Source organism: Marmota marmota, unplaced genomic scaffold, assembly GCF_001458135.2.
Source record: "Marmota marmota marmota unplaced genomic scaffold, marMar, whole genome shotgun sequence".
In the NCBI taxonomy this organism is placed as follows: Eukaryota; Metazoa; Chordata; class Mammalia; order Rodentia; family Sciuridae; genus Marmota; species Marmota marmota.
In genome coordinates this window covers 5,560,345-5,580,922 of record NW_025999949.1, presented here as the reverse complement: position 1 = coordinate 5,580,922, position 20,578 = coordinate 5,560,345, and the positions used below count along the sequence as shown (strand labels likewise).

The 20,578-nt window shown below is 36.5% G+C and overlaps 1 protein-coding gene across 50 annotated transcripts in view; it reads right to left on the bottom strand.

Annotated features, from left to right (window-relative positions):
- Window positions 1-1,216: 1,216 nt before the first annotated feature.
- The window catches only part of Rims2 (regulating synaptic membrane exocytosis 2), a 546,345-nt gene continuing 526,983 nt past the window's right edge, over window positions 1,217-20,578 (bottom strand). For 49 of the 50 annotated variants that reach the window (XM_048801953.1, XM_048801957.1, XM_048801965.1 and 46 more), the window contains 5 exons: window positions 10,232-10,373; window positions 6,482-6,594; window positions 6,059-6,160; window positions 4,541-4,680; window positions 1,217-4,109 (listed from right to left, as the gene is read on the bottom strand). In XM_048801953.1, coding sequence (XP_048657910.1) covers window positions 3,891-4,109; window positions 4,541-4,680; window positions 6,059-6,160; window positions 6,482-6,594; window positions 10,232-10,373 — 716 coding nt within the window. In that variant the 3' untranslated portion in view covers window positions 1,217-3,890. Of the gene's footprint in view, window positions 4,110-4,300; window positions 4,441-4,540; window positions 4,681-6,058; window positions 6,161-6,481; window positions 6,595-10,231; window positions 10,374-20,578 lie in introns of those variants that run through there. The other variant, XM_048801971.1, reaches the window with a different exon arrangement.

Here is a 20,578-nt window from a genome sequence, read left to right as displayed (position 1 = left end):
TTTCACAAATCAAAGGCAGGTGTAGGAACTTGTTTATTCAGTCTGTGAATACTGGCAGGTCACTGAGGGCATCATAAGGTGACTGAGACAAACATGTAGAACACATGATTTTTATGAGCACACAAAGCCTTTTAAAGGTTAAGCCTGAAACAGGAAGATACCTTTGGTGATTTCTTACGCAACTGTGTTCTATCCTATACGAGAGGGACGATTATGTTTCTTGTAGAGCCTTGGCAACTAGAGTCCCCAGGAAAGGGAAGGTGTTGACATCAGGGAAGCCTTGTTGTTAAAGCATAGTCAGGAGCTGTGCTGAGCTGGGAGTTGCAAAACAGATTAACATGAATTTTCACTTGAGAAAGTGAAAGGGCATAAGACAGGCAAGGGGAGTTTTGTAATAGGAGTTTTCAAAAAGCAAAGAAGTAGCTCACTTCAATAGAGGATATATATTGAATAATGAAAAGTATTATAGGATGGGTGGGGGACTGGAGTAGAATTGAGTCCTTGGAAATAGAGGAAATGATTGTTTTCAAGAATGGAGAGCTGGTTAAATTTAGATTTGAATTACTAATTAAATGTGGATTCAAACTACCTCTTAAGTTCAGATCTTGAAGAGGAGTCTATGGAAATTGCTGGGATCCTTTTTCCTAGTTTGAGGAACTACCCTCAAAAGATGTGGGGAAGACTCTGTCACCTATTTATTTACACTCATACAACTAGAAGCCAGTCTCTGGACAGGTTGTTTTCTCAGGTTACCACACCTATCTTTTCAACTAACCAGGCACCTGCCCCATAGCTGAGCTGACTCTTACAAACTCAAAAGCTTAAAGACAATGGCCACCTCCGCCATCTTTACCCAGGGAACTGCATGGTTCCTTGTGACTCTGCTATCAGTGTCTGGCAGGACTGACTCAGAAATCTCAGTTTGCTCATCAAATCTAGAAGTTGCTGAATCATTTAATCAGAAAGCTCCTCAATCCAATAACAATCTTTCTAAAAAATAGCAACTTTTAATGATGTGAGCCAAGATCCTTTGGGATTTTGAAGAAAAGATATACTCTTCTGAGAGCTATTTGCTAAAACTGGCCCACTTTGGTCATGGGCAGGAGGGAAGGTAATGTTGTTGTCTTGAATGAGAGGCAGGTTTGAGGCCAAGCTGCAGAAGGCTTGGGGAGGTGTGGAGAGACGAGGGTCAGAGAATGCACGGTTGTACAACATCTGTAAAGAAAATGTTTTATTTAAAGTGTTAAATACCATCACCAGAATGAATTTGATTTACATTAGTTGGTGTTTGTTACAGGACTAATCTGCCCTTTTTGTTTTCCCCAACTGGAATTCCCTTTACTTTAAAACATACTATGTACAGGGCAGCAATGGTCACTGGCAGAGTGCTATTTACATGACTAAACCACGAGTTGAGGTGCAGACATGTGGAAATTAAAAACAAAAACAAAACCACCAACTTTTAAATAAATACTGCATAATGACACGTATGTACAAATATTCCATACAGTCATGTCCTTCTTATTAAAATTAGAAATAATTTTTATAGGAATATGCACAAAAGATTATGTGAGTGCATCTTAATATCAGGAAAATGGTAAACGTTTAATCTAAGGGATAGTATAGACACTATAGGTCTATTAAACCAATTGTTGCTGGTACACAGGTGTCTAAATTATTACAATAAAGTTTTATTCATTCTTTTAACAACTTTACCTGGGTCCATCATAGATCTCCAAATATCAAGACACAGTCTCGGTGTATTTCATATTGCACCACATAATGAGAAGGCATTTTTAGTGATACTCATTTTAACTTTTGCACCATATCAAGCATGATAGTTTGTAATGGTCAGCACTGGATTAAAAAAAAAAAGAAGAGAAAGAAAAGAATTTTTGTGCATGGCCTTCATTTCAACAAATGGGAGGTATGTGGATTTCAAAAGTTATTGCAAGAATTAAAACCAATCTATAAGAATGTACTATCAAAATGTACATAAGAACCAGAAAGTATGGGTGGTTTATACATTATCCAGTGACTTTTCCTCAAAATAGGGGAACTTAAGAGAAATCTGACCTTGCAGCACCACCCAATGGTAATAACTCTCTGTAAAACCAAAGGCAGGGGTTTCGACTTTAAAGAATTTGCCTGAAGACTTTTGGTGATGGCATCAAAGAACTATTAATAGGCATATTGACTTTCTTTGAGTCACCTAAAAATTGGAGCTTTAAAATTGTTGCAAATTTATGTTTACTATATTTCTTTAGAAATATAATTTGTGAAAAATTGAATTTTACTACAGAAAAATGAATTAATAAACAGCCCTGTGTTTCAGGGCTTCAAATTTTTAGCAGTGTTTCTATTCACATAGTAAATGGAAATTGGCTAAAGAAACTGCTTTAACTAATTAAAAAACAAACAAAACCTAAGACCTTCTACAAATAATACTTTAACCCCTGTATGAATAATGCTGGTGCTAAAAACAAATTTATTAGACATTACAATGGCCACATGATTTTAGGATTTTCCTGTAAACTGAATTTTGAAGGTGAAAAAAAATTACCATGCACTGTACAATAAATTGCAAAAGTTCAAATATCTTCTTTGTCAAATACATGCTGACTTACTTTAATGTACTCCCAAGTCATGTTGCAAAATCCTTTTCAACATGCTTGAAATAAAGAAAGCTCTTAAATAGATTTTTCCCTTGAGAAATTCATAAATTCAGAAGCATCTATAGCTCTGAATCAAACATGGGTTATAAGAGAGGATCAGATCAAAAAGTTGTAATTTTTTAGAATAAGGTTCACTCTGGTTGGGAGAACAAAAATAAAAGATTAAAAGAGGGAGAAGAGGAAAAGTAAGACAGAGAAGAGCAAGATGTGAAAAATTTGCACATATTGAACTTCATAAGATCTGTATATTTAACATGGAAATAAATTGAATATATTATCCTTATTTGTCACATAAAGAGAATTTTACGCATCTTCTAGAAAGAATTTTCATTTGTAATGTCTGCCAAAACACAGACTATGATTAGTTTAAAGAATAAACATGGTGTGTCTTGTATCACCCTGTTGCATTCTCTCTCCTTTTTAAAACCATGCACTAGTGAAATTTATTTTTAAAAATAATATAAATTGTTGAAAATGGCTGATTTTTATTTATTTTTCTTTTTTTGCAAGTTGCAGCCCCAAGAAAATAATTTAAGTAATCAGCTAATCTGTGTCCATGCAAAAAAAGTTTCTTTAATTTCATTCAGTACAGAGTAGCCACAGAACTTTGTTTTTCAGAGTCCAACACATCTTGGCATTAGTGAATGACATGCGGCTGGAGCTACTGAGTTGGCCACTCTTCCTGCTGGACTCCGTCCAGGGGAGGGCTGACGCTTTGTTCCCGACCACTTCTTTGGTGTCTTGCTTTACACCTGATGCTTCTAAGGACTTCTTTGCTCCTTGACCTGTAACATGGCTCAGAGGCTGTATAGCTCCATTTCTGTGGCATAATGGGGCTTTGGGGTCAGATAAATGAAGAAAAAGGAACAATAAAAATATAAAGGTGCCATTGAAAAGGGCTTTTGTTGCATGAAACTGACTGATTCTTTGAGATAAATCCATGGCTTCAGATTGGACCACAACTCCAGTGTGGCTGAACTCCAAACCTCTCAGTTCATCATAGCTCTGTCCTTTCACCTGAGGGGCCTTCCTTAGGGCACAATGTGTGCAACTTCCTCTGAGAACACAGGATCGCTCTGTATCCCTAGAAACGGGCTCAGAAGACACAACATTAAGCATGCAGTGTTACCAGGGTTTGCGACCTGTGGATTTTTTTCTTTTTTTTTTTTTTTTCCTTTTGTAACGCTGGTTGCTGTGACAACAGTTTTACAGCTGCTATGAACGAGAGTAAGAAGGTCCGGTTGAACTTTCCAGAGATGATTGGGAAGCTCTTCTGGTCAGAGGGGCCAAGGTTGGATCTACTAGGGAGGAAGGGGGGAAGAGTTTGAACCATCCAATCACCATATTGGATAGTTCCAGTTCATCTAAAAGAATCTGGGCCACGCCCATAAAGGATTTGTGATCCATGCGGCCATAATCTCCCCAGACAATGATCTGTTGGCGAAATAAAAAGTAATGTCAGAGTAATCAAGTACATAACAAAACCTTGTAAAATACATTAAAATACTAAAATGCATTCAGTTAATGTTCTGACATCAAAGATTAAATGAAACCCTTGTATTTGATTAATGGGATAGTTGTCTTTAACTACAAGGATACAAGTTCCATTAAGAAAACTGTGCTGGAGGGTTAGGGTCATAAGCAGTCAGGGAGACTGGCTGATGGTGACTGGGCTTTGCATGCTTCTGATTCACTTCAAAGGGAACATCAACGTGCATAGCTTTATGGCATGGGCCACTGCTTTGAAATTTTCAAACAATTTGAGCTGTGTGGAACATAAAAGAGGGAACAGAAAAGATATAGGATAAAAGGTCTGACTCTGTGAAATGCTTTCTTATTTAAGGGATCAATGACTTAGTAAATACCTGTAAAACTTTTCCTTGGGGACTCTCTTCAAAAGATAACAGCTGCTGGTAAAGGGGCTCCAGCGTTTTTCTTGCCACTTTTGTTTTCTTCTTGGCTATGCAGACTCCGTTATCTAATAGGTACACCTTTACGTAGGGTGCTGGGAAAGCAAACATAGAGGTGATGAGCCATGAACTGTGGCTGTGGCATACCTGACACAGGTGTCACCTGCAAGAACTGAAAAGGCTGGCAGTGATCCAAAGCCACTGGCCTTGCAACCCTGGGCCAAAATCATTAGATAAACAACGATAACTGTCTGGCATTCAGAGAGGTTAGGGGATGTTGACACAGCCTGAGCATTTTTTTTTCTTTTTCTTCAAATTATTTTGGTATCAGCTAGCTATGTAAATTTAAACATGGCATTAAATAAGGTGAGATGCTTCCAGTTCCTATCAATATTCAAGAGTGATGTCTTAGTCTTTAATTTACCAATACTTAAATTTAGTTAAAGATGCTTAAAATTCTTGTTTTACTCATCTACCTCCACAAATCACTTCTCGCCCAGAGGCATTTATTTTTTTGCAGGTGTGTGAGAGTATAGAATGGGTGGGGTTTGAGATGATGTGTTCAGATTAGTTAGGAAGAGGCAGCTAATTGTGAATTCTATGGCTTAAAATTTATCTGACAAGCACTTCATAAAATTATGCTCATTTATGTAAAAGATATTTTTTATGGCAAAGTGAGTTGACAAGCTCTAAGACCTTTACAAACACCATCATTTTAATCACCATTATGAGGTTGTACATAGGGAATATATACTATATTTAAAAATTTCTTCAAGGATAGAGAAGTTAAGAGATTCAAAACACAAATCAGTCAGTGAAGGTGCTGAGGCTGGAATGCAAGTTTCAAATCCTCAGCAATTGTTTTATACTTCTGATCGAATGACCTCTGCATGATGTTTGTGGAGTCACTGAGCCATTTCCCATGGTTTCAAACACCTTAAATTATGACGTTTCGGTATGAAGTATATGACATAAAGTTATAACAGTGTCTCTCTTTCTTAATATACAACAGGAAGTCATACCTTAGAATATCCAGGATACATAGGATGATGCTACTATGGGGGCCTGTACCTATTTTTATTCTAATTCCAGAACACTAAGGATACTGAAGGAGAATTTTGAAGCTCCATTTAAGCTAAAGAATAACATGGAACACCAGCTAGCAAAAAATCCGAACTTTATATATACAAGTTGTGACAAGATGAATTATTTAAGGGTAGTGGTTTACATTTTGCAGTGGTTTCTAGTTATATATGTACTTATTTAACAACTTGTATCATCTCATCAGATCAGCCTATTGAACACTCATTCAGAATGTACATACAGACTGCAATAGCCCCAAACCAGAGAATTGACTCACCTATCAGTATCTTTGATTAACTAATAACTAAGTTTTTAGCAATAAAAACAAAGCTTCTGCATTGAGAAACAATGGATCATGGGTAATAATAGAAGAATCTTTTCTGGTTTTACCTGGCAGTGTCTTGGAACCTGGTTTTACAACAAGGCCACGGGCCCGAATGATTTCCACCTCCAATTGTCCCTTTTTGTCCATCATTCCTATCTGAATATCACCTAATAATGCATGGAAAAGAAATAGACACACCTTACTGTACAAACATGGAAAGAAATGCTTTGCCAAAGATCTTGGCTTAACATCATTTCATCATTTCCCATATATTTTCTTAAATTTAAAAACATTTAATATTTTATCAATGTCTTCCTTTAAAAATCATAAGAAATTATAATAGAAAAAAAGAAAGCTTTTTTTTGTGTTAAAATACAAGATACTTTATTCCTGCTGATAATACTGTCAAAGATTCTATGAAATTGAGAGAAAGCAATTTTCAATAATCTAAAAGAAGAGCAATGGAATCATGAGGCAGAAATTCTTACCCATTGCAGGAGTAGCTAAAGTCTGGCGTCCCACTAGCTGAGCAGGACCAAGGCCATCAAGGAAATCGCTAAACTGGCTATCGGAGGCCAAGCGGACACCAGGGAAAATCAGACTGAAGGCAAAATAACAAACAGAATTAATTCCTCAACCCCAACTTGCTCTCAGAAAAGTCCTAGCTCCCTCCAGCTCCCTCAACATGGCGGGATACTTGGCAACATCACTTCGGTGTATATTTATTATATCCCAACACGCTACTCCACCTCCATAGCTCTTGCTCTGTATTCTCCAGATGCCCACATGTGCCACCAGAAACTCTTGTTGCCTATATTGCAGGTTCCTGTTCCTGTGTCTTTCTCTCCCTTGGTTTGGAGGGCTGGGGCTGTGATTTCTGTCACAGATGCTCAGTACACGTCAAGCACGTATTCCACTACAGATTTTACCATATTAATCTTCTTGGCTGAGCTGAATTATATTACTTATCACCGTTTATAGATGAGGAAACACTTTCGGGTCATTCCTATCAACATGTAAAACAACATGATATTGTTTTTTCCATTTTACAAAAAGAAAAGAAAATATCTTCCCTGACTCCATTTTGTTCTTTTGCTATTACCCCATTTCTTTATTGAAACTCCTTGACAAAGTTGTCACTATGTGCTGTCTTCACTTTCTTTTCTTTCATTCACTTTTGAGACTCTATCTGTTGTTCATTTTCATCACTCCATGAAAACTGGATCAAAGTCACTGCAGTGGTAATTCCAGCTGTTAACACTCAGGCCTCTTTTAATTTAACAGAGTAGCAAGCTGAACACAATTGATTCCCCTTCCTTGAAACACCATCTCTACTTAGCTTCCTGAGTCTCTAGGGCTACTGGTTTTCCTCTTTCTCACCTGTCACTCTACTTTAATCTCCTTTGCTACTGCTGTTACCAAACCCTAGAGCTCAAATCTTTCACTGTTTTCTATATGTTTTAATTCCCTTGGTGGCTTCATCCAGTCTCATGGTTTTATTTTATTTCATTATTGTTATATATATTTTTTAGTTGTAGTTAGACACAATGCCTTTATTTTATTTATTTATTTTTATGTGGTGTTGAGGATCCAACACAGTGCCTCACACGTGCTAGGCAAGCACTCTACCCCTGAAGCACAACCCCAGCCCCCAGTCTCATGGTTTGAAATGCTTTCTATGCTGCTATTGCCTACACTGACATCTCCACTGTGGACCTCTCTTAAGACACAGACCTGTATCCCAGATGCTTAGATTACCTATCTTCTGGGATATCTAATACGTACTTGAGACTGAATTTGTCCAAACTAACACCCCCAAGCCCCTTCAAACAAACAGAAAAACTAAAGGCTAGTCCTCGCAGAGGATTCCTATTTTAATAAATGGCAGCTTCATTCTTTCAATTGCTCAGCTATGCACTCATCTTTTTTTCTTGTTCTCTGTATGGGATTGAGTCACCAATGTGACTGCAGATTGAGTCTTTAAAAGAGATAAGATAAAGTGAGGTAATAAAGATAAGGTCCTAATCCAATATGACTTAGAAGAAAAGGAATAGACACTAGGGTATGAGAGAAAAGGCCATGAGAAGATACAAGGTGGCCAGCTGAAAACTAATAAGAAAGACCTCAGGAGAAACCAAACCCGTTGACACCTTGATCTTGATCTTGTTATGGCAGCTCTAGAAAACTAATATTCTCTATTTCATTATCCATATCAAATGCATCAATAAATCTTATTTGTTCACTGTCAAAACAAATCTAGAATCTGAACTCAATGATACTGCTATTCTGGTCCAAGCCACAATTATCTCTCTTCTGTTTTCTGCAGGAGCCTTCTGAATGGGCTCTCTGTTGCTGCCCCTGCTGTCAGACCAATGTACTCAAACTGAAGTCAGATAATGTGCCCTGCTCAAAATGCTCCAATGATTTCTCACCTGAGTCAGGGTAAAAACAAAGTCCTTACTATACAAAGATGATACAAGCTGTCTAAACCTCACCCCACCCCCAACCTTAATCCCTCATCTGTTACAATCTGGTCCTCACTTACAGCACTGCCCTCCCCTCTGCTGATGCCAGGCAAGCTCCAGTCCCGGCCTCATCATTGTTGCAACCTTGAAGATTCTCCCCTCAAATATCCACCTACTCACTAACTTCCTCTCAATGTGTCCTTTTCCTTGTCTACCCTGCTAAAATCCTACCTTGACCCTTCCTCGTTTCTCATTCTAGCTTTATTTTTCTCCTTAACACTTACATTACCTAATCTACTATGCATTTTATCATTTTTCTTGTACATAAATTTTAACAATTTTTCTTAATGTCTCCCTATTAGACTGAGTTTGATGAGGGTAGGGGTTTTTGTGTGTTTTGTTCACTGTTGTATCTCACCTCCTGGAACAATGCCTATAATATTTTAAGCACTCAAAATATACTTGCTAAGCTCAATTGGTAAAAATACAGCTTAGAAAAATTAAATAACTTGCTCAAGGTTCTGTAGTGCCAAAACACCAGATGAGAACTCCATCTGATATGATGCCAAAGCCCCTGGTCTTAACCACTGATACTGACTCACTCTCACACATGACTTATGCCCCCAGCTGGCAGCACAGTGTCTAGAGGAACAGAAGGCAAGATGTGTTGAATGAGTTTACAAGTATTCATCCCATTTCTCCAATAAGACTATAAACATCAGGAGCAGGGAACACAGCTTAAACATTTTATATCCCTTATATAATGCAGGGCTTTATAAATATTAGTGCTCAGTAAGCATCTGTTTTTCACTTGATTCTCTATTTTTAAGATTTTTTTTTGGATGGACATCAAATATATTTCTTTTTTCTTCACCTCAGTTAATACAAATGTTTTAGTCTGTTAGTATAAGTATCTCATATAACTCTATTAATACATTTTTATGTAAGCCATACATCTCTCTTGTATTTATGTAATCATGCTAGACAAATTACCCCTAGGAGACATCAGTAAGACTATGCCAGCAGCTCCTATGGCCTCAAAACTGTGAACATGGAACATCTAAGCATCTGTGGTGATGGTACAGTGAGGTCAGTAAATCCACTTTCCTCTATTAATGTCCTTTACAGTCCCATTTACAGAGCTGTAGCTGTTAATTACTGTTAATTTGTTGGTGACAGGGCTATACGATCTTTACAAATGCTTTAAAAATATTTCTGAGACAGCCAATTCAAAGGGAAACTAAAAAAAGACTCATCAAGTTTTCCAGTGCCATTTTTTTTTGGCTATTATATTTCACATAACTTAGTGTCATACAACTTAATTTTATATAGCTAAGTTATATGAAATATAGTCATTATTGCATCAAACTAAGTATACATCAGGAGTGCATATTTTTTGGTAATAATTCAGTGCTATGATTTTTTTAAATTAGCACTGTCCATATATCATGGCATGAATGCTTATTATTTTTGTACTTTTATATATTATTTCAAGCCAGGGCAAAATATTTTATTTGCATGCAATGTGAGAGCCACATTTTAGCATCTTGTCATTAAAGCAAAACACTTTATCCCCGAACCTATTTCCTTTGGTATAAAAAGCCAGATATGTTGCATTGCTCAGTAGCTGGTAAGCAAAATTCTATTCACAGAAAATCAGCCAATGAAAATTAAAATCGAACAGCAGAGTGTGTGAGTTTGCTTTAGTGAAAGCAGAGGGTGGGACAGAGAAGATGGTCTCTGGGCAGCACAGAGGAGACTGGCCTCACTCACTTTCCTTCTGAGCTATAGCTGTTCATGCTGCCATCAGTGGATTCCCGGCTTGCCTGTCGGGTCATCCAGTTCCTCATCTCCACCGCCAGACCTGTTTCTGTACTCCTCTGGACAGTGCTCCGTAGCTTTTTACCTCCTGCTTCTGCAAAAACATAAATCAAATGGTATCACAGCCTGGCAACAAAAATCCTCACTGTCTGGCAAGATTAAGTATTGGCCAACAGCATGTACAGGAAGTGTTCCTACTGAGAAGACAGAGAGAAAAGGTATTTAGAACGATTTTAAACAACATCTTATTTTATGAGATCAAAATCTTTAAGCAGCACAAATATCATTGTTTTACTTCCATTTAAAACAGTGTTCAAATTTAACATAAAGATTCAACCCACAGATAGAATAAACTTTGTTCTTGTTGTAATATTTAAAGGCCAAGTTAGTTTATGCCTACCTTCCTCCCCACTTCCTTACAAAGAATGACTTACAAAGAGCTGATGGTGAGAAAATACTCAAATTCTAGCCTTAACTTTCACAAGAATACCTGGTTTTCTAGGGTGATAGATATCAGAAGTGAAAGCTAACAAAGGAGAGAGCCCTGTTTGACAGCAGTTTCATATATGTTGGTAACTTTCATAAAGATTCTCAAAGGGGAATGTAAAAGCTCAGCAATATCATGAGAAAAGAGCTTTGAAATTTTTGGTCATGTTCTTAAGGATTTTTGGTGATGAAGCTGACATTCAGAAGCACATCAGAAGACCAGTCAGGAGACCGAGTCAAGTACTACAGATGTCACAGAGGGAGGAAGTGCTGTCTGGAGATGTCAGGGAGGGAGAGGGAGTGGGGTTGGAACCCAGGATAGAAAAGTGGACAGGTTAGAACTCAAGCAAAGAGAGAAGAGAATGCATGAGGGAGGGGAACAGCATGGGCAAAGATGCAAAGTCAGGGATGATCACGTGCACCTGAGGAGGTGCATTAGCCAAAGCACATGAAGGAGGAACGAGGAGTGAGGTAGACAAGAAACTGAGTAAAAAACTCCACAGGCCTTAAATGTTGGAATATGCAGTTGAAAGACGACCAAAGCAAGAAGGTGACACTCTAAACTATTTGTATTCATTTCTTTCTTGTCCAGTCTAAATATTTTTCCACATTGACTCTGTTATTAGCTTTTTAGGATACAAACACATGGCAAGCTCTTTTAGTGGCTTACCACTAGTAACTTCTTTTAGATCTATAAATGCTATTAGTGCCAGTGACTTGTTGAAATCTCTTTCACCAAGTTTATTATATTTGCTCACCACTTTGAAACACTGCTTTAAATTTCATCCATTCTCCACTGCCAATTTTAATGTACATTAACATGCTTTAATGAGCATTTACACAAAATCTAAGTTATGTTTATCTATGACTCAGTTGCATAACCTAATGATATTTTAGATAATTGATACCAAACATGTTGTACTGACATGAACTGTAAAAATACATAAAGCATCCGCCCTTGACTAGGGAAGGCTCTTATTTACAGAGGAATTAGTAAATGTAAGAAGAATGATTAATTTTAAAATTATCAATTTGCTACCTTAAGTGAGACTCATCAATGGAGCTAATGCCATTTGATGAAAGATTGGGAAAAGGATATAAATATAAATATATATATATATGCATATATACATATAAGCATATATATATATAATTGCTCACCACTTTGAAACACACACACACACACAAACACACACACACATATATATATATATATATATGTATATATATGCACCAAAGAATCATACCACAAATGAGTTCTAATTATTAAAGCAAAAGAAAAAAGATACATTAACTGGGAAGATCTGTCTATACTGTCTTAATTCATAAAAATTAGTAGTGCTAGTGAGTGTATCAATATATCCCTCCTTACACAAAATACACAGTATCACTTGTCAGGTTGTTGTAAACAAAATATACAAACTGTTTCCAGTCAAGTCTTTAAGACCAACTTTGAGTTTTCAAAAATACAGAGTAATACACCAGGCATTGTGGTGCACACCTGTAATCCCAGTGGTTCGGGAAGCTCAGGCAAGAGTTCAATTCCCAGTACCAATAAATAAATAAATAAAATAAAACAATGTAGTATAAATATGATAATAGACATGCATACAACATCAAATCCAGAACACAGGATACAGTTCAAGAGAATTGGCATACTTGCTTAAAAAGTTAGCATCATGAAAAATCCAAACTTGATGAGGGAGTTTTTCTAGTTTAAAGATATCAAAGGGTGTAACCATCAAATGCTGTGAGTATATTTTGACTTCTTATTTGGAAAAAATAAGACAAAACAAATAAGAAACCCAACAAATAAAACAGTATAAAAGTAAGACAAGTAGGAAATAAAGCACAAAAAGTAAAATCAAGAATCATTAAATGGGATAGATTCAAACTAAAAAGCTTCTTCTCAGCAAAGGAAACAATAACATGAAGAGAGAGCCTACAGAACAGGAAAAAATCTTTACCACAGACACTTCGGATAGAGCACTAATATCCAGGATATATTAAAGAACTCAAAAAACTTAATACCAAAACAACAACAACAACCCAATCAATAAATGAGCTAAGGAACTTAACAGACACTTCATAGAAGAAACAATCAATCAACAAACATATGGGGAAAAAATGTTCATTATCTCTAGCAATTAGAGAAAAGAAAATCAAAAGTACTCTAAGATTTCATCTCATTCCAGTCAGAATGGCAATTATCAAGAATACAAGCAATAATCTGTGTTGGCGAGGATGTGGGGGGGAAAGGTACACTCTACATTGCTGGTGGGACTGCAAATTGGTGCAACCAATCTGGAAAGCAGTATGGAGATTCCTCAGAAAACTCAGAATGGAACCACCTTTTGACCCAGTTATCCCACTTCTCGGTTTATACCCAAAGGACTTAATCAGTATACTACAGTGATACAGTTACATCAAATGTTTATAGCAGCTTAATTCACAATAGCTAAACTATGGAACCAACCTAGATGCCCTTCAACAGATGAAAGAATAGAGAAAATGTGGTATATATACAATATGGAATATTACTCAGCCTTAAATAAGAATGAAATTATGACATTTTCAGGTAAATGGATGGAACTAGAGAATATCATGCTAAGTGAAATAAGCTAATTCCCCCAAAACCAAAGGCAGAATGTTTTCTTTGGTCAACTGATGATGATCCATAATTGGGGCAGAGGAGGGAAGAATGAGGGAACTTTGGATTGTGCAGAGGGGAGTGCTGTGGGGATGGGAAGGATGGTAGAATGAGACAGACATTATTACCCTATATACATATATGATTACACTACTGGTGTGACTCTATATATACCATGTTCAGCCAGAAGAAGGAGGACTTGTGCTTCATTTGTGTACAATGTATCAAAATACACTCTACTGTCATATATAATTAATTAGAACAAAATTTAAAAAGTACATTAAAAAATAAATAAAAAGTAGGAAAAATGTGAATATGGATTAGATGTTAGATGGAGTTAGAAAATTACTAATTTTTTAGATGAAGAATAGAATATTAGCTATTTAGACCTGAAATCTTATATTGTCTTCAATTTACCTTTGAATGGTGAAGCAATAAATAAATAAATCAGAAAAAATACATATATATAAAACAAAGATGGAAACTGTTAGAAAAGGTTGAGAATGCAGATTAGACTATAGTACTCATGAATTTAATATTTATAGCTTTATTTCAAAGTGATTCTCAAATGATGACATCAGATAGTAGTAAAATTTTGCACAGGTTTGAACTGGAATCACAGAGCTGCTAGGCTCGAATGAGGAAACCAGGCCAAGGACACAGCATTTGCTTTTCTTTGTAGCTTTAATGTTCATAGGAAGTAAACAATGCCTTTGTGAAAACTGCCATGGAGTGAGATACTTGAGTGAAGTATGAATGGGTGGAAGAAAGGAGGATACCTACAGGAAGCACCTGACAGAAGGGAAATGAGGTTCCTGCAGATCTCTGCAATGCCAAAGATCTACTCCTTTTTATTTAATGTCTCCCTCTATCAAGCAAAAACAGTGACTTGAAAATCTACTGTTATTGGGTAATGAGAGCCAGCCACTACTTGCCAAAGAATAGTAATACAATGAATATGTAATTATTTTGTTTTGGGGCTGTTTTATTCATGTATCCTCTTCATAACAATTCTAAAAATGCTCATTCTTACAGATGTATTATCAAAGGGCCCAGGAGATTATATAGTTTCCTGAAGAAACATGGTAAAGGACAGAACCAGAATTTGTGCAGAGTTGCTAGACTTCAAATTCCCTGCTATTTGTTAATTTGTTGTCAGAAAACACAGGTTTGTGCGGCTGTCCTTGGACGATACTATGCTAACTCTGTAGCAGCATGCAGCTTTAGATGGGAAGAGCAGAGCAAAGTGAAGTCAGTCAGATCTCGGAATCAAACTGCTTCTCTAACATTTACAAGCTGGGTGACATTATTGAAGGAGTTACCCTCTCAGAGACATGTTTTTTTCTAAACTGTGAAATGATAGTGATAATAATTCATATCTCATAGAATTTTTGTGGGGTTTGAGGAAAATAAATATTTAGGGTTCTTAGCAGGGCACCTGATACTTAGAAATTCTGACTTAAACTAATGGCATTATTATTACTATTACCAGACAGGGAATCAGAAAATATGTATTCTAGGTTGGTCTTATCCATTAGTTAACTGGCTCATTGGCCTTCTTGGAGTCACATTCCCTCTCTGAGTCTCTGGCTTGTCGTATTTATGAAAAAGGCAGATGGAAGAGGACTGGTGATCTCTGATATCTTTTGGCTCTAACGTCTATGAATTAGATGTTATTAATTGACCACAATTAAAAGCATACATCGAAGACATATGCTGCTCACTGTTATCTAATAGAATCAAAGAATTCTTGCTAATATACTATTTACAGTACACTGTTTCTAGTATCCCTTTAAAACTTATCTTTTGAAGGGTTCCACTACCTGAAATATTTATAGACTTACTTAAAAAGTAATTTTTTCAGCACCATAAAAATCTTTGTGTTACATTCACAGTGAAAATACTTTAATCTAAATATAATGCATTATAGTGATTCACATTTAATGTTCCCAATGATTTATCACATTATGAAATCTAAAAGCTGAATCTAGACAACAGTGAAGGGCTATACAAAGTAAATGAGGTAGGTAGAAATCTAAGATGACTCTCATGTTACTTTACATGGCAAAAAAGATTTTTTTTAAATTTTTTATTGTTGGTTATTCAAAACATTACATAGTTCTTGATATATCATATTTCACCCTTTGATTCAAGTGGGTTATGAGCTCCCATTTTTACCCCATATACAGATTGCAGAATCACATCGGTTACACACCATTGATTTACATATTGCCATACTAGTGTCTGTTGTGTTCTGCTGCCTTTCCTATCCTCTACTATCCCCCCTCCCCTCTTCTCTCTCTGCCCCATCTACTGTCATTCATTTCTCCCCCTTGTATTATTTTTCCCTTTCCCCTCACTTCCTCTTGTATGTACTTTTGTATAACCCTGAGGGTCTCCTTCCATTTCCATGCAATTTCCCTTCTCTCTCCCTTTCCCTCCCACCTCTCATCCCTGTTTAATGTTAATCTTCTTCTCATGCTCTTCAACCCTACTCTGTTCTTAGTTACTCTCCTTATATCAAAGAAGACATTTGGCATTTGTTTTTTAGGGATAGGCTAGCTTCACTTAGCATAATCTGCTCTAATGCCATCCATTTCCCTGCAAATTCTATGATTTTGTCATTTTTTAATGCAGAGTAATACTCCATTGTGTATAAATGCCACATTTTTTTTTATCCATTCGTCTATTGAAGGGCATCTAGGTTGGTTCCACAGTCTTGCTATTGTGAATTGTGCTGCTATGAACATCGATGTAGCAGTGTCCCTGTAGCATGCTCTTTTTAGGTCTTTAGGGAATAGACCGAGAAGGGGAATAGCTGGGTCAAATGGTGGCGGTGAATCTGCTGTCAGTGTCATTCAGATTGTTAGCAGAACCTGGTTCCTTGCAGTTGCAGCCCTCAGGTCCCTGTATTCTTGCAAAAAAAAATCTTTTTTGCAGATGTAATTGAGGTAACTAATCAGCTGACTTAAAGATAGGGAGATTACCTGAAGGGCCCTAGCATAACCACATGAGCCCTTTAAAAGCAGAGTGCTTTCTCCGGCTGATTGTAGAGGAGGAAATCAGAGAGATTTGAAACAAAAGAAGGATTCAATGCAACTTTGCTGGCTTGAAGATGGAAGGGGCCATGTGTAAAGGACATGAGAACAGCCATCAGCTGCTGAGAGTAATTCCTGAATGGTAGGTGCAAGAATACAGGGACCTGAGGGCTGCAACTGCAAGGAACCAGGTTCTGCTAACAATCTGAATGACACTGACAGCAGATTCACCTCCATACACACACATAGCCTCCAGACAACATCTTGATTTGAGCTATTTGATAACCCAAGGAAAAACCCCAATCACTGTGCTAGGCTTATAGTCTACAGAACTGTGAACTAATAAATGGGTATTATTTTCATGTGCTAAATTTGTGATACTTGTTATACTGCAAAAAAAAAATTTTGAGTCCTTTACATATATGTGTGTATATATGTGTGTAATACACATACACACATATATGTATGTGTGTATGTATATATATGAATATATATGTGTGTATATATATACATACATATGAATATATTTATATAATAAAGACACATAAAATATTCTATTATGACCACAAGCTCAAGCAAAACTGTAAGAACTTAACCATGATTAACAAACTCTCTGTGTGTGTGTGTACTGAGATATTAAAAAAAAACTCACATAGCAAACCCTAGAACTAAAGCCCAGATGGGGTTGCCATTGAGTCCTTAAACCATTCACTCTGGTACTAAGTTTTATAATCCAAAGTGCATTTGGAGAAGATGCCTGTAGGTAAAATCAAGTTCTTGAACTGCAAAATATCACAGGCAGAAAGCAGAACACAGGAGGTGTCCTTGTTATTCTGCTCTGATTAGTCTGATGACTCATTTACCTGACACTCTCTGTATTCAAAGAGAGTCACTTAATTAAATAAAAGACCAAAGAGTCAAGTCTCTTCTAACAATATCTGTAAACCAGAAAACACTTCAGTAACTGGACAACAAAAATCAAAAGTTCCTTCTCACTAGTGACTTGGAAAGTGTCTGAAGCCTGCCCAAGCCCAAGATTACACTGCAATGTCTAACTCAACATCATGGTGACCTCGTTTCAAATCTCAGATCCATCAGGTGCTGTAGCACATGCCTGTAATCCCAGTGACCCAGGAGACTGAGGAAGGAGGATCTCAGGTTTAAGGTCAGCCTCAGAAATTTAGCAAGACCATAACCTACTTAGTGAGACCCTGTCCGAAAATTAAAAAAATAAAAATGGCTGGGGATGTAGCTCAAAGGTAAAATGCCCCTGGGTTCAGCCCCTCAGTACCTATCAGTCAGTCAGTCAGACAATCAATCAATCAATTAAATCTCAGACCCACAGAATCCATTCCTGTTTGCTCTCATTTGGAAAGTCTCATCTATCAGAGAGATTATTTTGGATTCAGGATTCTCTCAACATCAAATTGGGAAATTATTTATGGGAACAGAGTGTAGGTCAGGACAGATTCTAAAAACTGCCTGTAATTACTAGTTTAGACTACAATTTATATGCTTTAAGTTAATAAGGTATTATCTTTGCATTTTATTCAAAACAAATATTTTTCAAAGTATAATTTCTGCATTACACTTAAAGTAAAATGAGAATTTCTAAAATCACTGACTTACATAGTTTTGGAAGTAATATTGGAGATCCAGTCTATCAGTTTATGTACTCCTTTATTGCAGCAATGAGAAAGACAAGGTCCTCAATAGCTAGTTCCTTTTTAGTAGATGACTCTTCAGCTTTAAAATCCATTTCAAATTGTACTTTAACTGTTTTATAAGAACTGCCTCCTGCTCTCTTAGCAGTCTCCATGGTGGCCACTGTGTGCATAATATATCATCAACAGATTTTATATCAAGACATGAAAAAGGTTGGTTTATTTACCTATGTGGTCTTGTGATCTCACTACAGAGGCTACTGTCATGGTAGGCCACTCTAACTGTATAAATCTTAGGCAATTATGTTTGTAAGGGCTTCCTACTATATAATTGAATCCTCTGAAAGTCTGAACAAAATAAAGACAACTGACAATTTCTTTTAAACCAATCTAAGACCTGCATTAACAATTAAAATAAAAATTAATAGGAATTAATAGTTGGCTCTTGAAATTATTTGAATTTAACATGAATCCATTCATTCCAATAGCTTTATGATAACTATTATGAAAGTCATATAGCTAAATATCTACAGTAACAGTGAGCTTCAAGAAGAGGCCACCATCATAATAGATATTAGGACTAGAAAAATGCATTCATTTGTCCTCCCATCTCTCAAGTTGGATGTGGTCATGTAATTTGCTTGGCCAATGAAATGTGAGCAAAACTACCTCCTGTAATTTCAGAGCAGAAGAATTAACAGCTGATGTATGGCTACACATCAGCCCACTAATAACTGTACCTGTTTCTCTCTCAAGAGTGAAATACCACCAATATCTTCTTGATTTTCAAGTTAGATATTTTAAGGCAGTATTTTATAGTGGTATGAACATGCCATTTTTCAGTCAGATAACGGCAGTTCAAGTCCTATTTGACCATTTGCAAACTTTGGGCAGGGAGTTTATTTTTCTGAGACTCTGAGTTCTTATGTGTAAGTTTGGTATTACTTAGCCTATGACATAGAGTATATGACATGGAGTGGTGTTTAATAAATAGTGATGAGTAAGGATCAGATACTGCAGTCCACACAAAAGAGTTCCAAAAACTATAAAATGCTATACAAATCTTAATTTGAAAAATTATTGGAATGATCTGTAAAATTATCTTAACCTGGCAAGAGGATCACTATGCATAAGTTACTGGATCACCTTATATAATTATGTGCAAACTTAAGATGATAGCTGAGTTTCTAGTCAGCAAGAAGGAAGCTATGATATGGAACTTCCTCTTCAAAGCAACTCTTCATGGCCATAGAGAATTTAGGAGAAAGAAAAACCTCCCAGGAACTAGAACCAGAGATGTCAGATGAGCAAACTAAAAATTGTCTTCTACTGTCAATTTTTGCCATTCCTACTAGGTAGGATTTGATAATTCCTATGAGTCACTATTTCATGTTTTCTTCTTTCTAAATGGGAATTTTTATTTGATGCGGATAACTTGTCTTATGAAGTTATAGGTTATGATAGCATAGAAAGTCACATCTGGATATGAGAAAAAGAACCACATATCACTCAAAGATCCTAGATTTTAATTTACATGGAGTAAATGGATAAGAATTTAGATTGTCTTTCTTAGGAGGGATAGAGTATGTATTATATTAAAAATAAGAGTATTTGGCTACAGAAAAAGTAAAATCTGCAGAAAAAGTTAAAAATGAGAAAATAATTTCCTTTTGTTTTGTGGGCCTGGGCATGAAACTCAGGGCCTTGTGGGTAGGTAAGCACTCTATCACTAAACTACACCTGCAAGCCAAAAGCCATGTTCTCTTCCTTAGATTTCTTTTGCAGATTCCACCCCCTCTTTCCTGTCTGTACTCACGGAACACAAAAGAAAATAATCAAATAGCATACTTTATTTTAAAAGAAAACTAAAAATATCAGATCATGATGGGCATATGAGTTATTTTTCTATCACTGGTAATTATTTTGGATTGCAAAGTGGATGTTTGTTAATGTCTTTGTCTTACCTGCATTTGAAACCCCTTCTTAAATAAGAAAATATCCTATCCTTCAGTAGTACAAGTTAAAAATGTTAGGCACTGGGAAAGGGGGAAGGTAATGCAGAATTCTTAAAAAAATCATGTTACATGTATATGTAAATATACCACAGGGAATTTCACCATTATGGATAAGTAAAAAGAACCAATCAAATATATAAATGGGTGAGTGAAAGAAGTCTATTAGACTAGAGGCAGGAGAATAAGAAAGAGAGAGAGGCCTGGAGGGAAAAGAGGGAGGGAAATCAAATTCCATGCACGTATGAGTTTGTCAGGATGAACCCAACTACTATATAAAACTATAAAGCTCTAATTAAACAAAATGTCATGTGTTGCTTTCCCAGCCTGCTTTGTCATTAGAGCCCAAGCACATGGATGTCAAACTGCTGTCCCAAACTGCATCTGAAGCTATTGAGTCCAAGAAGCAGACATCATGGGCTTCCATTATAATAAGGCTGGCAGCCAGG